The following is a 19436-nucleotide window of genomic DNA, read 5'->3' as shown; positions in this document are numbered from 1 at the left end:
TTTACCGGACTCTGCTGTACGATCCTTGCGGTGTATAAAGAAGTGTTCTGCTGGTTGGATTGCGTGGTCTGGAACGTCCGGCGTGAGCCACGTTTCGGTGAAGCAGAGAACGTTGCAGTCTCTGACGTCTCTTTGGTATTGAATCCTTGCTCGGATGTCATCCAGTTTATTGTCAATTGATTGTACATTGGCTAGCAATATACTGGGCAATGGCGTTCGGTGGTGTCTGGATCTCAGCCTGTTACGGATCCCAGCTCTCTTCCCACGCCGTCTGGTTCCTATGTTCCTGGGATCAAGGAACAAAGGATCTGGTCCCATTCTCCGGAGAATCTCCTCAGGCCATTGTTGCGGTTCGGAAAGCTGGTCCAGTGAGTAATCCAATCGGTAAGTTTCCCGTAATCCGATGTCTATAAGTGACTGACGGTCATACACATTAAATGCACCTACTGTTGGTACAGACAAAACTCTTAAAACTATAAATATTAACAAAAGTAAGCACAGTCTCGACGGAGCGAACAGAAAGGCAGCCGGTCGATGCAGCGCCATTCTCAGCGCCATTCTCAAGAGGAGACCTCCGTGTTGTAGCACATCGGTACAAGAGAAGAGACCTCACTGTTGTAGTGCTTACGTCAGAACACAAGAGGAGACCTCCGTGTTGTAGCACGTCGGTACAAGAGAAGAGACCTCACTGTTGTAGTGCTTACGTCAGAACACAAGAGGAGACCTCCGTGTTGTAGCACGTCGGTACAAGAGAAGAGACCTCACTGTTGTAGTGCTTACGTCAGAACACAAGAGGAGACCTCCGTGTTGTAGCATGTCGGTACAAGAGAAGAGACCTCACTGTTGTAGTGCTTACGTCAGAACACAAGAGGAGACCTCCGTGTTGTAGCACGTCGGTACAAGAGAAGAGACCTCACTGTTGTAGTGCTTACGTCAGAACACACGAGGAGACCTCCGTGTTGTAGCATGTCGGTACAAGAGAAGAGACCTCACTGTTGTAGTGCTCACGTCAGAACACAAGGAGACCGACAGTACAGTTTGAACCTGAAGGATCAGAACCTGCCCTATCTCAGGCCAGGAGCATTCTTAGATGGGGGGGCTGTCCCCCGGAGTCGGTGGATGGTGCAGCAAGTAGCAAACAGGAGTACACTGATCCAGATCAGGACTCAGAAATGGAGGAAGACCGGGATAGGTCAAGCTCCAGAGCATCCTCAAGGTCCTCATCTAGGTCAAGATCTAGGAAGAGAGTTCAGTACCCAAGGGGCGAACCTCCTAGACCTCGGAACGAGAGCTAAACTGGCCAAACTGAGACCTATCAGCAAGGGGCCTCCTCTGAAAGGCCACACCTTTCAGTCACTCTCGGGCTCGACCTGGAGCTCAGGATTGGAGGACGTATCCGACGAAGGTGAAGGAGAATTGGCAGGCGATGAAACGGGGGATATTATGCCCACATATCCTGTGACATGGAGACAGGGAGACATCGGCCTGGACCCAAGTTACAAGGCGACGAGAGCCCAGAATGGGCCTGGAAGATAGAAAAGAGATCCTCTGTGGACTGTATCTGTGATGTCCTGCGTGGCCTACGGACAGGGTCACCCGACCAGGCCAACCACGCTTTAATAGAAGACTGCTGCTACAGTTCTCGGGGACCCGTGGGGTCGCCCGAGAAGTGACAATTCGACCTACCTCAAACTACGACAGAGATCCAAGAGGTCAGAGGGGGTGACCATAGAACTATGACATTGTGTTCTTCAGACGGCAACAACTGGGTGCATTGGCCGGGAACAACAGATGCAAGTCTTCCCGCCAGCAACGACGTGGCCCCTATCCTGTCGGGCCGTCCTGCCAGGGAACCAGGGAACCAAGATGACAGAGGGGGTGTTGAGAGTCACAGCCATCGTGACCCCGCAATTGCCATCCCATCCCCCCGTATAGACGCCATTAGGACAGTGGAAAGTGACCGACCAGGATGACAGAGGGGGTGTGGGGGAGCCACGAAGTGACCCTTTTATTTTGACATCCTGTTCTCTCTGTCACTTGTATGATGTAAAAGATTAAGCATATGTTTATTGTATATATCTGTTTTAAATCTAAGCATATTATAACAGGACGAGTAGGCCTCTGATCTAAGCACCAAAAGCGCACTGAAAGTCAGCGATTTATGACGAAAGTCTTTTTGTATTCTTCCTCCTACTTATGTAACCTGTATAACTATATAAACTATATATAGGCATTGCTAGTAAAGGAGACGATGATAATTTGATAATGCAGGGGGCTGCTCAGAGTCCGTTCTCTGTTAGAGTGGGTAGGAATGTGCTTCCTCTATATGCAGCCTTGAAAGATTCCACTCCAAGAAGCTAAGAGCAGGGTGGCACATTTTAACCCTTGCCTGCCCTGTCAAAAGAAAGAGCCATTATACACTTTAAAAACTACATGTATGATGTGTAAACATATCAATCAGTGTTTAAGTATATGAGTACTGTATTGTACAGGTATATATATATATATCTGTATATATCTGTATATATATATATAAGCGTATAGGCTATTCATGCTAGAAGGACCATGTATTGTATATTACTTTTTCAGGGCAATTGTTTCATTCGCCTTTAGGAATGTGCCTTGTGGGCCTCTGCTAGCCTACTAGATACAGATGAAGACATAGGGTTTTTCCCAACACAAAGTAATCTGTTACTTCTCCAATTACTGTGACGACTAGAAGGGGAGGAGGTTTCATCCTTACTGAATTATGTGTTGATTGGCTGGTAAAATGACATGGCTGTATTTGTGGACCAATGGCAGGATGTCTTGGTATGATGCAGAACCTGGGTATATAAAGCCCGGCTCGCTTGCTCTGGGTTAGATTTTCTGAGATCGAGATTTTTGTAGCCCCAGGCCTAGCTGAGCGGTGTAATGGAGCTAGCCTGGGTATTTTTGAGTAAACCTCCCCAGGAAGAATACTCTTTAGATTCGAAGAGCTATGCTAAGCTCTTAGTTTTTATTCTTTTTTAAAAGATTTTTGGTTTTGAGATTTTTGATTGCCATTCTTATAGCAGCAGACACGGTTGAGCGATGTACTGGAACCGAGTCTGTTTATTTTTCAGAGTGGAGTCCCTATGCCAAAACCCTGTTTTTTAGATGCAAAGTGCTATGCTATGCTTGAGAGAGATGTTTTGTTTTATATTATTATCACTGGATTGGACATTTCCAAGACAGAATCTTTGTAACTTACTTTTTCTAATTAAACCAACTTTGTTAAAATACTTATTGAATTCGTGGACTGCTTTCATTCGTGCTGCTTTATCACAATGTGTCACGACGCTGGCCGCGCCCTGCTCTCATCTGAGGTAACACGGTATACTTATATTCTGGAAGCCATACAGATTAAATCAATTGCTGGTTACTGCTTTTAGCTAAAGTTATATAAAGGATATAATATAGATATATATATCACTATTTGTTGTTTGCAAGCGCCAGTATCTCTGTGTTCGACGGGCTCCATTGGGTTTGTGGGAAACAGAGTCTGGCCACTGCAGGGCCGGATGATCGGGCCACGGATTGATGGACCTGTAGAACTGATAGGAGGTTATGGGGCTTGCAAATGATTATTAATGTTATTACGCTAATATTACACTATTAGCAGTAGTAATACTTATTAAAAGAGTAGTAATATCATCAGGCTTACAAATGATTAGCATTATAGGCTTTTCCTAAAATGATGATGATGGTGATGATAATGATAATGATGATATAATAATAATTATTATAGGCAAGGAGTTCTCCCAGACAGACATTCGGTTTATTACAAACAAAGAAGAGGTTAACAACTCTTCTACGCTTATATGTCATATGAACTGGATATAACTAACTAGTGACTATGAAGTAAGCGTGATTAGGATTAGTAATTGACCCGAGAACTTGGCGAGTTTAGCACCTCGCTGGGGGATATCGGGCGGCCACAGGGTTCTATCTCGAGTAGGTGATTGAGATAGATAGAGACACCCGTAGGCTCTTTAACAGATAGCAGATTTATTCTCTCAGTATTCCGAGGTTGAATTGATTGTTATGTTTGATGACGATCTTGATTGGTTGAATAATACGTCTAATTGCCTCACGGAGGTTAGCGGTGACCTCCGTTTATCCCAGATGATCACTGAACTAGGCCATATCTGAAAAAGAACTCTAAAACTCTCTAAAACTCTAAAAATAGGTCTACCATAATTGATTACATATTTTTCAATAGGAGTGACAAAATTATCATTTGTAGTGTGGTGTCTTCATTGATCAGTGATCATTCAGTGATCATTGCTTGTACTTTTGTATGTATATGTATCAGGAATACTTGGTTAAAGAAGACACAATCTCACACTGTTACCAAAAGGAATCTTGAGAATTTTAGTGAGCAAGCTTTTTTAACTGTTTTGAGTTCTTGCCGGTAACAAAAGGTGTTCCACAAGGATACATTTTGGGTCCTGCCCTCTTTACCTTTTATATTGTATTGTATTGTATTGCTGAGTCTGTACAACTAGCCATTGAGAACCTGCAACTCTCCGTAATGCTCTACAATGCTATAATGCTGTTCATGCCAATTGGCTAAAAGGGGACATTGCAATGGGAGTGGCCTATCGCAAAAACGTTGCAGCTATTGCTATCAGTTTGTCTTGTTTATTTTCACTTGTCTTGTAAATGTGGACCACCTCAATGGTTCTTCGAGTTTTTAATAAAGGGTTGAATTCAATTGAATATAGATGACAAAACTGATTTGTGATAAGCCAATTTATATATTGGTTAGGCTCTAATGATGATGGTGATGAATGATGATGATGGTGATGATGACTAATAAATATGTGTTCAACAGGGAAAGGCCTATCCATTCAAAGGCTCCTTCCCTCCAATGTGGAACCCCTTCACTCTCATGGACTTCAACAACCTGTGGAGGACGATGGACGAGATGGGCAGCGAGGTAAACAGACTCCCAGCCAGGGCTGTGTATTGGCCTATCTCAAATCCCCCCCCTTTATTCTTTCTTGATCCTCCAATCACAACTGTTGCTTTCCTCGGAAGCTACAGTTGTGATTGGAGGATCAATAAAAGAGGGCAGGGTTTGAGATGGGTCAATTGGCAAGAATCTGAAATAATACATATCACGATACAGAATACGATTAAAAATATGACTACAAAAGTTGCAATATATTGACATTTTATGAAAATATTTGAGCAATTACTATTATAGGCGGAGAGATGAACATTCGTATTCATCAATAGGAAATACAAGTTCTTGCAGGATTATTTTAAACAAATGTAAACATTTGGTTTTGTTTTAATAATACAATTAAACAGGGGCGCAGTGGGCAAGGCGCTCGCCACTAACGCAGGAGATTCTGGGTTCGAGCCCAGCTCTCTGCGTTGCTTCCGGCTTGGCTGGTCGTTCATACTAATACAATTGGCAGTATTAGGGGGTGGGAAAGCCGGTGGGTGGGGATCAGACGTTGTGGACAGCGACTCCTACAGGTCGGTTGGTGCGCCTGTACAGCAGAATCAGGAAGTATCGGGGGCAGCGTGAGCCTCCCACACGTTACTCCTCGCCACTGAGAGATCGCGCTGTGCAGGTGAAAAGATGCGACGGCTGCCTCCTTGTGTACCGGAGGGGACACGTGATGCAAGGCTTCGTCCACATTGCAGCCGACCAGTGGGAGGCATGATCTAGCAATGTTCGAGACAGGGGAGGGAAGAATTGGATAATATGAAAATTATAAAAGAAAAAGATAAATAAAAAATAAAAAAAATGGGGAGAAAAAGTAGATACAAAAATAATAATACAATTAAACAGACAGTAAATGTATCTTTATCTGCTACAAGGTTGACATTGTACTATAGTATGTATGGTCTTTCGTTAAAGGCTTGGAAAAAGTACAAGGAACAATATCATGATACTATTAGGCATCAGTTATCGATATCTGATACACAATACATGTGCACTAACACTGGATGCTTTTATCCAAAGTGTATTACAGTATGAGTGGTCTCAGCGGAATCAAATCCCTAACCCTCGCAGTGTCAGTACCATGGTGTACCCGCTGAGCTAAATAGAACCAGGATCATGTGGAGTGAAACTGTGCAACAGTCTGAATGTTGTGCTTAAAGGGGAACTATCTTATAAATGGCCTTTTTGAGTGTTTAGCATTGTTTCCTAGCTATGTGAACTTATATTAATATGATCTATGTCTCAAAATTCTCATATTGGCGCATTCTTCCAATTCTCCTCTCACAATATTCACCCTCACTGAACTGAGTCATCTGAAAATGTAATGATTTGTGATGTCGGAGAGACACCGCTGCATGTTAATGTTGAGATACAAGATGAGCTGCACACAGTGGCTGGACCTGGACCTGGAGCCCAGGCTCAAAACGGCTCGAGATCTTGAGGTAGAAAAATGCTGTTTTTGAGGACTTGATTAGAAATACAAAACAATGTATAAAAAAATATATATATATTACAGAGGTGTTCCATAGACTCACAGGAATTGTGTAAAAGTGCCCAAATAGTGAAAGAAATAGTAAAATAGTTCCCCTTTAAGCAATGTCCAAATATAAGACAATTCAAACAGAGTTATGAAGAAATTATTTTCAAAAGGTACAGGGATGAGGAAGGGATTTGACATTCACAGGTGTTTAAATCATTTTTTTTCTTCATGTTTTCTTCATGTTTTACATATATTGATATTTTTATGTTTTGCATATATATAGTATATATAGATTTGTTTTGTAAGGATTCAATTAGTAAGGAATACATTAATTTTGAGTAGTGGAAAAGGGGTAGGATTAAATAAGTGTATACTTCTTCCTACTCTTTTTCGAACATGTAAATTGAGTTATGTTCTCTTTAAAAAAAGAATTGTTTTGGGTTTTTTCCATGTCATTGCTTGAGAAAATAATAATCTAATAAAAAATCATCTTCATCATCTCTCTCTCCCCCTCTCTCTCCCCTGTCTCTCCCCCCCTCTCTCTCCCTCTCTCTCCCCTCTCTCCCCCCCCTCTCTCTCCTCTCCCTCTCTCTCACCCCACTCTGTGGTGTTTTAGATCCCCAGAGAGGCACCATGGAGGGCTCCCCACGCCGAGGAGTGGGACAAGATGTCCATGAAAGAGCTCTTTGACAAGATCTGCTGGACCAGGTAGCAACAGGACGCCTCAGCTCCCTATCGGACTGTACTTCTTACAGACCTTCATTGGAAGCACATTTATTCTCTTTTTTTTTATCCACTTTTTCTCCTTATTTTTCTATTTTTCTCCCATCCCAATTTCGTATTGCCAATTCTCCCCTCCCCTGTCTTGAACGTTGCTAGACTATGCCCCCCACTGGTCGGTTGTAGTGGGGATAGAAGCCTTGCATCATGTGTCCCCTCCGGTACACGAGGAGGCAGCCTGTCGCATCTTTTCACCAGACAGCGCGGACTCTCAGTGGCGAGGAGTAACGCGTGGGAGGCTCACGCTGCCCCTGATACTTCCTGTCTCTGCTGTGCAGGCGTCACCCAACCGACCTGTAGGAGTCGCTGTCCACAACGTTCAATCCCCACCCATCGACTTCCACCCGCTACCTCTGCCAATTGAGATAGTATGACGACTGGCCCAAGCCGCAGGCAATGCTGACACCGGGATTCGAGACCGGAGTCTCTTGCATTGGTGACGAGCGCAATCTCCGCTACGCCACCCAGCCGCCCGGAAGCACATTTATTCTCGAATTAGAAGCCAAATATAATGGAATAAGTAAATATCTAAGATCAGGGTTGTATTTCGTCGAATGTAGGCACTGTCGAAACTCTATTCTATAATCATAGTCTGACACGGTAGGTGTGCCCCTCCACCCCCCACTTCCAAAAATAGCAAAACGGCGCCGTCTTAACTCATTCACGGCCAGCAGCTATCGCCATCTGCACTGTTTGGCGCCAGCGTTAACACATTGAGTGCCAGCCACGAGAAATCGCGTTATTTCATGCCATGCGTTGAGTGCCAACGACGAGAAATCTCGTTATTTAATCGTTATTTTTTTTATTAGCGATTTCCATTCATTTTTCATCAATCTAGCCTCATAAGTCAAGTCAAGTCAACGTTACCATTGGGGATCTATCTGAGCTCGAACAGGGAAAATACCGCCCCCTATCGTCTCTCCGGATGGTATTGCACCCATTGGATTGGACTGAATGAAATGGATGGGAAAAAAAGAGTCCGGAATCCACATTTTACTTGTCAGGCATGTAACCGGAGACGATCCCATTCATTGCAGAGCCGCAGAACAGCGTGGAATATGTGTTTACAGTACCCAGCGTTGGATCAATAAATGATATCGGTATTTGGAATGGCGATCAGGAATTGGAATAATCTTTTTGGAGAACATCTGATCTGAGGTAAGGAATCTATTTTACCAGTCTTTCACCTATATCTCAGCGTGTCCCGTGTGTGTGTGTGCGTGTGTGTGTGTGTGCTGATCAGGAAATAAGATAATAGATTTTTCAGCCCGCTTCTCTAGCGTGCATAAGTACACATATACTATCGATAATCTAGCGTTTATTTGAAAACGATTCATAAATAGGCCGAAAAATTAAAACGTGTTTTGTGTATTCCACTAAAGCGCGATTCCTGCAGAATCACCTTTTTTCTGGAAGTTTCCAAAAACGAACGTTTTTCAAAATGGTATAAAACGGAAATGTACCGATTAAAAAAAAAAACAATCCGTTTCGACAATGTTGACTGCAAACAAGTCATTGATAAGCGACGGGCGTATTAGACACATAGCCATAATTTAAGATATAGTTTATGCGTTCGCAATTGTGCTTGCCCTCCCATTGAATACAGCGCCGGCACTCAAGCGCTTAATCGTGCGCCCCCTGCTGGCACGCAAAGTGTTAATGACCGTTTTAGCTATGTTTGCAGACCCATCGTGTGTTCTGTATTATAGCTATGGAGACAATAGTATGGCTCATTTTACACCCATTGTTCATAATCCATTACAGACGAATCAGCTCCAGACGAATCAGCTCATTTCTACACACTGTAGTTTGTTACACGCTAAACAGCGCCCCATTTCCGGAATAATCCAGTCTTTTTCCATAGATTGCGAGATAGGACGCATTATATGCAATAAGCCGGAATCGTCTGGTTGATTCCCTGAAACCCCAAATACTCCCAGTACCTTCACAAAATCATCAAGGAGGGGGGGGGGGGGGGTCGTTTTAACTCAAAACTGTGATTGTGTTTGCCGAGCATGTTTTACGTCCGGTAAAACACAAAACTGTGATCATTAGAAAAAAATAATTTCAGGTTCGGTAAAAAGTGATCGCATCGCCATCGCGATTACCAGTGTATATGTCTATACATGTTTCGATGGGAAATACGCTTCGGCAACGGAATTTCGAGGCGATCGCTGTGAATCTCTGTTCAAGCAGGAGGAGTAGCCCTTACCAAAAAAAAGGAAAACATGTATCCACAGATTCCACACCAAGCCATTCCAGTTCAAAGGTAGCGATATTGACACCTGGTGATATTCGATTGTTATTGCAATTCCAACGTACAGTAGGTAGATGAATCATAGACATCTAGATGGCTCCGGCTGACCGTATAGAACAATAGATCAAAGGAAAATATCAAAGGATCAAAACCTGAGTATACTCGGGTTTCTGGCGCTCAACCGCTGGCAAGATAACCAGACTATACTCGGGTATGGCCGTGAAAGAGTTAAAAGGTGGCAGATATGTTTTATGATGATGCGGTCTGTACTGTAGCTTACACTCTGGCACTGCATTAGGTTTAGCTACCCAACAACCAAATGTGTGCTAATGGTTTTCAGATAGAGTACCTCATCAAAACTGTCAGCTCACTGAGGGAAGGTTTGAATGCAGACAATAGAGGGAAAGTCTACACATGATTCTCTCGGGGTGCCTTCACTTAGACCTCTACTGTCTGCTGCGTCAGAGGGAAAGTCTCTCTCGGGGTGCCTTCACTTAGACCGTTCACTTAGACCTCTACTGTCTGCTGCGTCAGAGGAACTTACCGTGCCAGACTCTTTGACCCAGAAGAGAGTCCGGGCGGGGCCAGGCGATCGCATCGATAGATGATCAAACAGCCTAGTTTTATAATCTCTAAGAGGAGCAGTCGCAGTGGACGACTTTTATCGCTGCGCTCGCGGACTGAGCGGTTCAGGCTGTCCTTTGTCCCCACAGCCATCAGTCTGTTCAACACCATGTGACCCCCCCCCCCCCCTCTCTCTCTCTCTGTGAGGATTCGCCTGTTTCCCTGGACCTTTTTTCCCTGTCCTCTCCTCACCAGCCCCCACCTTTGGACATTCCCTGTCTACTCTCCTTCACCAGCCCCCACCCTTGCGATAATTTTCCCTGTCTACTCTCCTTCACCAGCCCCCACCCTTGGACGTTCTTGTTCCTCTACCTTCACGCACCTGTTGGGAGTTTGCAATCTGCTCGGGAGAGTACTTGAGAGGTTGCAGGCTCCCCTCCAGTCCTTGTCGGGTCGTTCTGTGTTCATGGAGTTCTGTGTGCTGGTCTGTATTCTGTACGTTACCATCACCTGCCGCGTCTCCGGCGTGAGACGACGTGCCAGCCATCACCCCCTATTTCCACGGGAGGATGGCGTCTCTTCGTGATCCTCGTTCCTGGGGTGAGGCTCGCCGTCGCTCCCTATTATTCCACGGGAGGATGGCGGGTGCTCATCCCGTTCCCCTCGGACCCCGGCTCGTCATCGCTCCCTATTTCCACGGGAGGATGGCGTGTTCTCGCCCCGGTCCCCTGGGACCCCCTGTGTTCTGCGCTGCCCGTCTGCAGCATCCGAGGAGGAGGAGGAGGATTCCGTTAAGAGCAGCAGAGCCCTACTCTGTGTAGGGACGAAGAGGATCTCCGTGCCAGGCCTCCGCCGTCGGGCCCCTGTCCCCGTGCCAGGCCTCCGCCGTCGGGCCCCTGTCCCCGTGCCCGGCCTCCGCCGTCGGAACCCTGTCCTCATCCCTGTAAGCAGCTCTGGCCCTCGCCCTGTCCAAGGCCTTAACCCTGTTCTCTGTCCCTGTCTCCAGCCCGCCTCTCCGGGCCTCTGTCCCTGTCCCCCTCTCCAGTGCCCCTGGTCCTGGCCCTGACACTTAGCCCTGGCCCTTAGCCCTGGCCCTTAGCCTTAGTCCCTTAGCCTGTTCGCCTCTTAAAGGCACAGTGCCGCATTTTCCATATTTCCTTGACTCTAGTGTTTTTGTGTTCTCCCTTAAAGGGACTGTGCCGCTTTTTGTTCTATAATAAATATTTGCCCTGTTTTGGCTTACTCTCATACCTGTCTTGTGTTGTGCGATTGGGGTCGGTTACAAACCATAACACTCTCTCTCTCATGGCCTGGGCACCCCCCCCCCCCCCCATTGGGACAATGTGCAATTAATTTTAAATTTATTTTAAATGTGTACACTGTAATTTTATATAGCAATTTTATTTTATTTGATGTGACAATAGTGCTCACCATTTATTTATTTAAGTCATCACAACTTTGTACCCCAGCGCTGACCTTCATTGTTTGTTTGTTGTACTGGTTGTCCTTTTTTATTGCTCTATTGTCTGTTAACTGCCTGAGCTGTTACTGGATACCTGAATTTCCCCAAGGGGATTAATAAAGTATCTATCTATCTATCTATCTATCTATCTATCTATCTATCTATCTATCTATCTATCTATCTATCTATCTATCTATCTATCTATCTATCTATCTATCTATCTATCTATCTATCTATCTATCTATCTATCTATCTACTTCCTCCCTCTCCCCCGTCTCCCAGTAAGGTCCGCCGCTTCGCCACGCTGTTCCTCAACGTGAACGTGACCTCTGAACCCCACGAGGTGTCGGCTCTCTGGTTCCTCTGGTACGTCAAACAGTGTGGAGGAACCATGAGGATCTTCTCCACCACCAACGGAGGACAGGTGGGTCAACATGCACACAAGTTCTAATTGTATCCGTGTTTGTGAGTTGGAGAGTTAAGTCTTAACCCCCCCACCCCCGCTCTTTTTGCAATAGAAAACCCTGACTATGCGATCAAGGTCACGGCACCAATGCGGTGAGAGGTGTCACTCAAGATAACAGATAGGAACAGATTATACATATATAGGGGAAGTAAAGGAAATAAAAAGGGGGGGGTGCTATATATACAGACATAAACATGTTAAGCAGCAATATACTCAAGGGTAAACAACTACTGTGTCAATGGGCTGATTTTGTTTTTATATGTGCAGGTAATGTAAACATAGTAAAATATTAACTGTTGGGGTATGTACAGGATGGGAACAGATATGGATACATAAAAAATTTACAGATAAGAGCAGCATGTTCAGCATTGCTACCCAAATTATCCCCTTATCCTTGTCCTCGGAATACCTCAAATCAGCCGAGCATAATTATTGGCTTGACAAAGGCTGTTTTCTTGGGAGGCCAGTAGGAGACCATTCTGCTTCTTACTTTGGAAGGCTGAGTGGCCCTGTTGCCATGGCCACAGAGGAAGGGGGCCGTGTTTTGGGTAATCGGAGGACGTTGTTTTGTGAGCTCCATTGTCACTTCCTGTTTGATAGAACTGCCCCTTTCAAATGCATGCACACACAAGTGACAGCCTTACGTGGACTGGGAAGTCTTGAGGTGAAGATTAAAGTGAAGACAGACACATGTATTCAGTTGTTCAGTTCATATGGGCTTTTATACAGCTCCTTATGTAGTGAGAGTAATCTTATGTGGAAGACATTGGCCATGTCTGTGTTAAAGCTACAGTTTGTAGGAGTTTACACACAAACCCTTTCAGGTTTTTGTAATGTTTTCTCAAGAGTTTTACTTGAGAAGTACATTCTCAAGTGGTACTGGTTTCAATGACCAGTAGCCATGGTGACATCATCTTTTAGAATGTTCACTTCACAAAGGGTTAAAGTAACTCTAAGAAATATTACTGTGAATTGAGAGGGCTTGATGAAAGCAGCCCCTCTGTGAAAAGCCTGTCATCGTACAGCTCTCCTTTGACCCCAGAAAGAACAAGGAACTTCTCTTTGATCCATGAAAGGACACATAACATCACCCCTTTTAAAGTCTGTGCGCAAATATTCACGACAGGTTAGTCTTTGTTGGGAGGGCCGGCAGCCAAAGCCGTCCAGAGTGTCGCAGTGGAAAGCGCACAATGTGTTTGTGATCAGGCAGAGATACAAGAGGAGTTGACTCTAACCATATGGAAAAGGTCAGTGTCCATTTAAATCTGTGCAACACGGCCTTGGCCAGACCCACTGCCTCCCCGTATCTCCCCTCTGCTGCCACAGCGCGCAGCACCGCTCAGCGGCCGCTCCCCGAAACGTTCCATGGGCCAACTGAGCTTCAGTAATGCAATAACCGGGACACAATCTTCCCGCTCAGTGTGAAACAATTTAGCCCACGCAAGTTTGAGATGTTTGGACCTGCGAGTGAGTTAGTAGAGAAGGGAGCTGAATTTCGAGCACGATCATCAATCACCACGCCAGCGAGGATTCAGTTTGTCCTCATTTTCCCCATGGGGGGGAACTTCCCCTCCTTAGGTGCCATGAACACATGGTGCAGTTGGCAGGATTTCAGGATATCCTGTCTCGTAAATTGTAGAATTTATATGAGTGGTGGACAGGAGTTGGTCCGTGGAGGTGGGGTTGGTCTAACATGGAGATTGGCGACGTGTGGGGAGCTTAGCAGGGCTTAGTCCATCCATTACTGGAGCCTAGTCTGCACTCTGAGGTTTGACCGAGGCTGAGGTCTGTGAGGTCTGTGCAATCGTAGCACCACTCTGCTTCTATCCTGTATACAGTATTCCCTGCAGGACTGTAGTGGTCTCCCCACGCTGCCTCTACCCTGTATGTGTCCTGCAGGACTGTAGTGGTCTCCCCACGCTGCCTCTACCCTGTATGTGTCCTGCAGGACTGTAGTGGTCTCCCCACGCTGCCTCTACCCTGTATGTGTCCTGCAGGACTGTAGTGGTCTCCCCACGCTGCCTCTACCCTGTATGTGTCCTGCAGGACTGTAGTGGTCTCCCCACTCTGCCTCTACCCTGTATGTGTCCTGCAGGACTGTAGTGGTCTCCCCACTCTGCCTCTACCCTGTATGTGTCCTGCAGGACTGTAGTGGTCTCCCCACTCTGCCTCTACCCTGTATGTGTCCTGAAGGACTGTAGTGGTCTCCCCACGCTGCCTCTACCCTGTATGTGTCCTGCAGGACTGTAGTGGTCTCCCCACGCTGCCTCTACCCTGTATGTGTCCTGCAGGACTGTAGTGGTCTCCCCACTCTGCCTCTACCCTGTATGTGTCCTGAAGGACTGTAGTGGTCTCCCCACTCTGCCTCTACCCTGTATGTGTCCTGCAGGACTGTAGTGGTCTCCCCACGCTGCCTCTACCCTGTATGTGTCCTGCAGGACTGTAGTGGTCTCCCCACTCTGCCTCTACCCTGTATGTGTCCTGCAGGACTGTAGTGGTCTCCCCACGCTGCCTCTACCCTGTATGTGTCCTGCAGGACTGTAGTGGTCTCCCCACTCTGCCTCTACCCTGTATGTGTCCTGCAGGACTGTAGTGGTCTCCCCACTCTGCCTCTACCCTGTATGTGTCCTGAAGGACTGTAGTGGTCTCCCCACTCTGCCTCTACCCTGTATGTGTCCTGCAGGACTGTAGTGGTCTCCCCACGCTGCCTCTACCCTGTATGTGTCCTGCAGGACTGTAGTGGTCTCCCCACGCTGCCTCTACCCTGTATGTGTCCTGCAGGACTGTAGTGGTCTCCCCACTCTGCCTCTACCCTGTATGTGTCCTGCAGGACTGTAGTGGTCTCCCCACTCTGCCTCTACCCTGTATGTGTCCTGCAGGACTGTAGTGGTCTCCCCACTCTGCCTCTACCCTGTATGTGTCCTGAAGGACTGTAGTGGTCTCCCCACTCTGCCTCTACCCTGTATGTGTCCTGCAGGACTGTAGTGGTCTCCCCACGCTGCCTCTACCCTGTATGTGTCCTGCAGGACTGTAGTGGTCTCCCCACGCTGCCTCTACCCTGTATGTGTCCTGCAGGACTGTAGTGGTCTCCCCACTCTGCCTCTACCCTGTATGTGTCCTGCAGGACTGTAGTGGTCTCCCCACTCTGCCTCTACCCTGTATGTGTCCTGCAGGACTGTAGTGGTCTCCCCACAGGTAGAGCAGTAGTGTTGGATGTTCTTCCTCTGGTTGTCTTCCTCTGTGACCTCTTGACCCGGTCTAGAAGGGATACGGGTGGTTACAGGAAGTGCTGCCGTTTCCCTCTGGGCATCACTTGTTGGCAAATTGCCGCAAAGCCAGAACTTCTCACCCAGGAATTCTTTACGTTTATAAACCTAACACTTACCTTGACCCGAACCTTAACGTCACTGGACGCACTCTTCTGCCCCCTGCAGGAGAGGAAGTTTCTCGGCGGCTCCAGCCAGATCAGTGAGGGCATGGCCGACGAGCTGGGCGACCTCGTCAAACTGCAGTCCCCGGTCTACCGGATCGACCAGACCGGAGAGCTGGTGGTGGTGGAGACACTCGACAAACAAACGTACACGGTCAGTAAGTAACTACAGTGTAAACTCCCTGCCACTGCACCGCTATTCCATTTGCTCTGTAATCGGCCTGGCCTCACCTTGACAAGTGACTTTATACAAACCACAAGGTCTTGAGGGAGCGGCAATGATTTCAATATTGTCCTACAGTGCCACCTAGAGGTTGGATAAGTTTGATATCATTGTATGTGGATTCACTGCCATATATTTTACTTATAATTGTTGTCGGCTGTTTATAGCACTACACAGCAAAGATCGGGAGACAATGTACAAATGGTAAATGGACTTTTTATAGCACTTTTTATAGCGAGTTTGCAGACCACTTTACAACTCCTGACTCACATTCAACCATTCACTCACACACAAACACACACACACACACACACACACACACACACACACACACACACACACACACACACACACACACACACACACACACACACACCGAGAGCGAAGGCAGCCATGCAAGGTGCCAACCAGCCTTAAGTGTTTTGCTCAAGGACACTTCCACATGAATTGAACCAGGAACCTTCAGATTACCAGATGAGCGCTCTACCTCCCGTGCTACTGCCGAAATCGTACTACTGTAACTCCTCTCTGCTGTGCGTTCTTCGTCTCAGGCCAAGTATGTGATCCTGGCCACACCGCCTGTCCTGAACATGAAGATGCACTTTAACCCCGAGCTTCCTCCTCTGAGGAACCAGCTGATCAGCAGGGTACCAATGGGCTCCGTCATCAAGTGCATGGTCTACTACAAGGAGAACTTCTGGAGGAATAAGGGTGAGGAGGAAGGGGGGGTGGGGGCGGGGGGGGAGGGAGGGATCTATACAATATCTACCTTTATTTTAAGTGGGGGAACTGTTATATTATGTTATTTAATTATCTCCATCTTTATCTCTTTCAGGTTACTGTGGCAGTATGGTGATTGAGGAGGAAGGATCTCCCATTGGCCTGACTCTGGACGACACAAAGCCTGATGGGAGTGTACCCGCCATTATGGGGTAAATACAATAGAAGAGTAAATAGATTAGATTAGATTCAAATGTATTGTCATTACCAGAGTGCAAATGTAACAGTAAATTGCAGTAGTAATATACAATGTACAGGTGATTAAACTGGGTACAAAATATACAAATGAGTACTACTGAGTCAGTGTACTGTGTACTACTGAGTCAGTGCTAATCAGATGTATGTACAGAGTCGTAGTATGTACAGTGATACAGGTATAAAAACAGTATGGTAGTACAGTATATATACAAATATATACAGTATGTAAAAGAGCACCAAGGCTCATGAAAACCTCCAGGAATAAATATGCGCCATGTGAAACTGTGTCTCTTTCAACCCTCCGTTTCAGATTCATCCTCGCTCGCAAGTGCAGACAGCTATCGGTGCTGACCAAGGAGGAGAGGTAGACATGTCTCAGACAAGTGTAGTCCTTCAATATTAATGCTGACCTGCATGCAATCGGATAGGCCTGAGCCTAACCTGGGTCTTTTGTCTGTAGGAAGAAGAGGATCTGTGAGATCTACTCCAAAGTGCTGGGCACAGAGGAGGCTCTGCATGTGAGTGAAGGAATGGAGATGAGGGTCTGTTTTCAACAGGCACCTCATTTATAACGCTATATAGCGCTAAACCCATGCTTGAGGGGAAGCGTTGTTCGTGACTGCTGCTGTTGTTGCTATGCTTCCTCTGAAACCTGCTCTTGCTGTTGCTATGCTACCTCTGAATACCCATTTATTTAGCTATTTTGCAAAAAGTTGGAACGTTTTTAACTTCTAGTATTCAGGAGTGCTAAAAACCTGTTCAGCACTGGTGGTAGGACATTAATACCGGTGCCAATACAGACACCAAAATTATACCTTTTTCTATACCTTACTTTGCCGAGTTACTGTGTCACGTGTGCCGCGTGAGCCTATCGGAGGCCTTGTTGCATTTTGGATGATTCTTGAATTCCGGTTGAACAGAAGAAATGTTATATCTCACAACAAACATCCTTATAGGCTCACTGACACTGATGAGATTAACTACTTGGGTATCGGAATTTGATATCAGCCGAGTGTCAAATTTCGATACCACCGCTTTTTTTTCTACACTCGATAGTAACTTGAAGCAATTTGATCGATATATATAAAAGTATCACATTTCAATACCCGGCCCTAAGTGGGACAGCATGCATGAGAAAAATAAACCAGGTCCCCGGTGGACACTCACAGCCCCACAACTAATACAGCTATTCTAGAGTACTTCAACTCATTCTCCCCCAATCTCTCTCTCTCTCTCTCTCTCTCTCTCTCTCTCTCTCTCTCTCTCTCTCTCTCTCTCTCTCTCTCTCTCTCTCTCTCTCTCTCTCTCTCTCTCTCTCTCTCTCTCTCTCTATATATATATCTCTCCCCTCTCTCTCTCTCCCTCTATATATCTTTCTCCGCCCCCTCTCTCTCTCTCTCTCTATATATATATCTCTCTCTCCCCCCTCTCTCTCTCTCCCCCCCTCTCTCTCCCTCTCTCTCTCCCTCTCTCTCTCCCCCCCTCTCTCTCTCGCTCTCTCTCTCTGTCTCTCTCTCCCCTCTCCCCCCCTCTCTCTCGCTCTCTCTCTCTCCCCTCTCTCTCTCTCCCCTCTCTCTCTCTCCCCCCGCTCTGTCTCTCTCTCTCCCTCTCTCTCTCCCTCTCTCTCTCTCTCTCTCCCCCTGCCAGCCTGTGCATTATGAGGAGAAGAACTGGTGTGAGGAGGAGTACTCTGGCGGCTGCTACACGGCCTACTTCCCCCCTGGTATCCTCACGCAGTTCGGCAAGTAAGTCACCTCCACCTCTGTGCTGCTAATTCTGGCTCCTGTCACCTCTACCTCTGTGCTAATACTGGCTCCTGTCACCTCTACCTCTGTGCTAATACTGGCTCCTGTCACCTCCACCTCTGTGCTACTACTGGCTCCTGTCACCTCTACCTCTGTGCTAATACTGGCTCCTGTCACCTCCACCTCTGTGCTACTACTGGCTCCTGTCACCTCTACCTCTGTGCTAATACTGGCTCCTGTCACCTCTACCTCTGTGCTGCTAATACTGGCTCCTGTCACCTCTACCTCTGTGCTAATACTGGCTCCTGTCACCTCTACCTCTGTGCTAATACTGGCTCCTGTCACCTCTACCTCTGTGCTGCTAATACTGGCTCCTGTCACCTCCACCTCTGTGCTAATACTGGCTCCTGTCACCTCTACCTCTGTGCTGCTAATACTGGCTCCTGTCACCTCCACCTCTGTGCTGCTAATACTGGCTCCTGTCACCTCCACCTCTGTGCTAATACTGGCTCCTGTCACCTTCACCTCTGTGCTAATACTGGCTCCTGTCACCTCCACCTCTGTGCTAATACTGGCTCCTGTCACCTCCACCTCTGTGCTAATACTGGCTCCTGTCACCTCCACCTCTGTGCTAATACTGGCTCCTGTCACCTTCACCTCTGTGCTAATACTGGCTCCTGTCACCACCTCTGTGCTAATACTGGCTCCTGTCACCACCTCTGTGCTAATACTGGCTCCTGTCACCTTCACCTCTGTGTTAATACTGGCTCCTGTCACCTTCACCTCTGTGTTAATACTGGCTCCTGTCACCTCCACCTCTGTGCTAATACTGGCTCCTGTCACCTTCACCTCTGTGTTAATACTGGCTCCTGTCACCTCTACCTCTGTGCTAATACTGGCTCCTGTCACCTCCCCCTCTGTGCTAATACTGGCTCCTGTCACCACCTCTGTGCTAATACTGGCTCCTGTCACCTCCACCTCTGTGTTAATACTGGCTCCTGTCACCTTCACCTCTGTGCTAATACTGGCTCCTGTCACCCTCCACCTCTGTGCTAATACTGGCTCCT

The 19436-nt window shown here is 46.8% G+C and overlaps 1 protein-coding gene across 1 annotated transcript in view; it reads left to right on the top strand.

The window, feature by feature from the left end:
* mao (monoamine oxidase) overlaps positions 1–18373 on the top strand; it is a gene marked incomplete at its 3' end in the record, with an annotated part of 102156 nt that extends 83783 nt beyond the window's left edge. The window contains exons 4-12 of the mRNA XM_084310678.1: positions 4859–4963; positions 7081–7172; positions 11810–11951; positions 15428–15577; positions 16198–16357; positions 16482–16578; positions 16935–16988; positions 17085–17142; positions 18272–18373. Of these exons, the coding sequence (XP_084166804.1) occupies positions 4859–4963; positions 7081–7172; positions 11810–11951; positions 15428–15577; positions 16198–16357; positions 16482–16578; positions 16935–16988; positions 17085–17142; positions 18272–18373 (960 nt within the window). The remainder of the gene's footprint in view (positions 1–4858; positions 4964–7080; positions 7173–11809; positions 11952–15427; positions 15578–16197; positions 16358–16481; positions 16579–16934; positions 16989–17084; positions 17143–18271) is intronic.
* Between the last annotated feature and the right edge of the window lie 1063 nt (positions 18374–19436).

The sequence above is a fragment of the Notolepis coatsorum genome (assembly GCF_963971535.1).
Source record: "Notolepis coatsorum genome assembly, chromosome: 3".
NCBI lineage: Eukaryota > Metazoa > Chordata > Actinopteri > Aulopiformes > Paralepididae > Notolepis > Notolepis coatsorum.
Note: the sequence above shows the minus strand (reverse complement) of the source record. Positions and strands in the feature narration are given on the sequence as shown.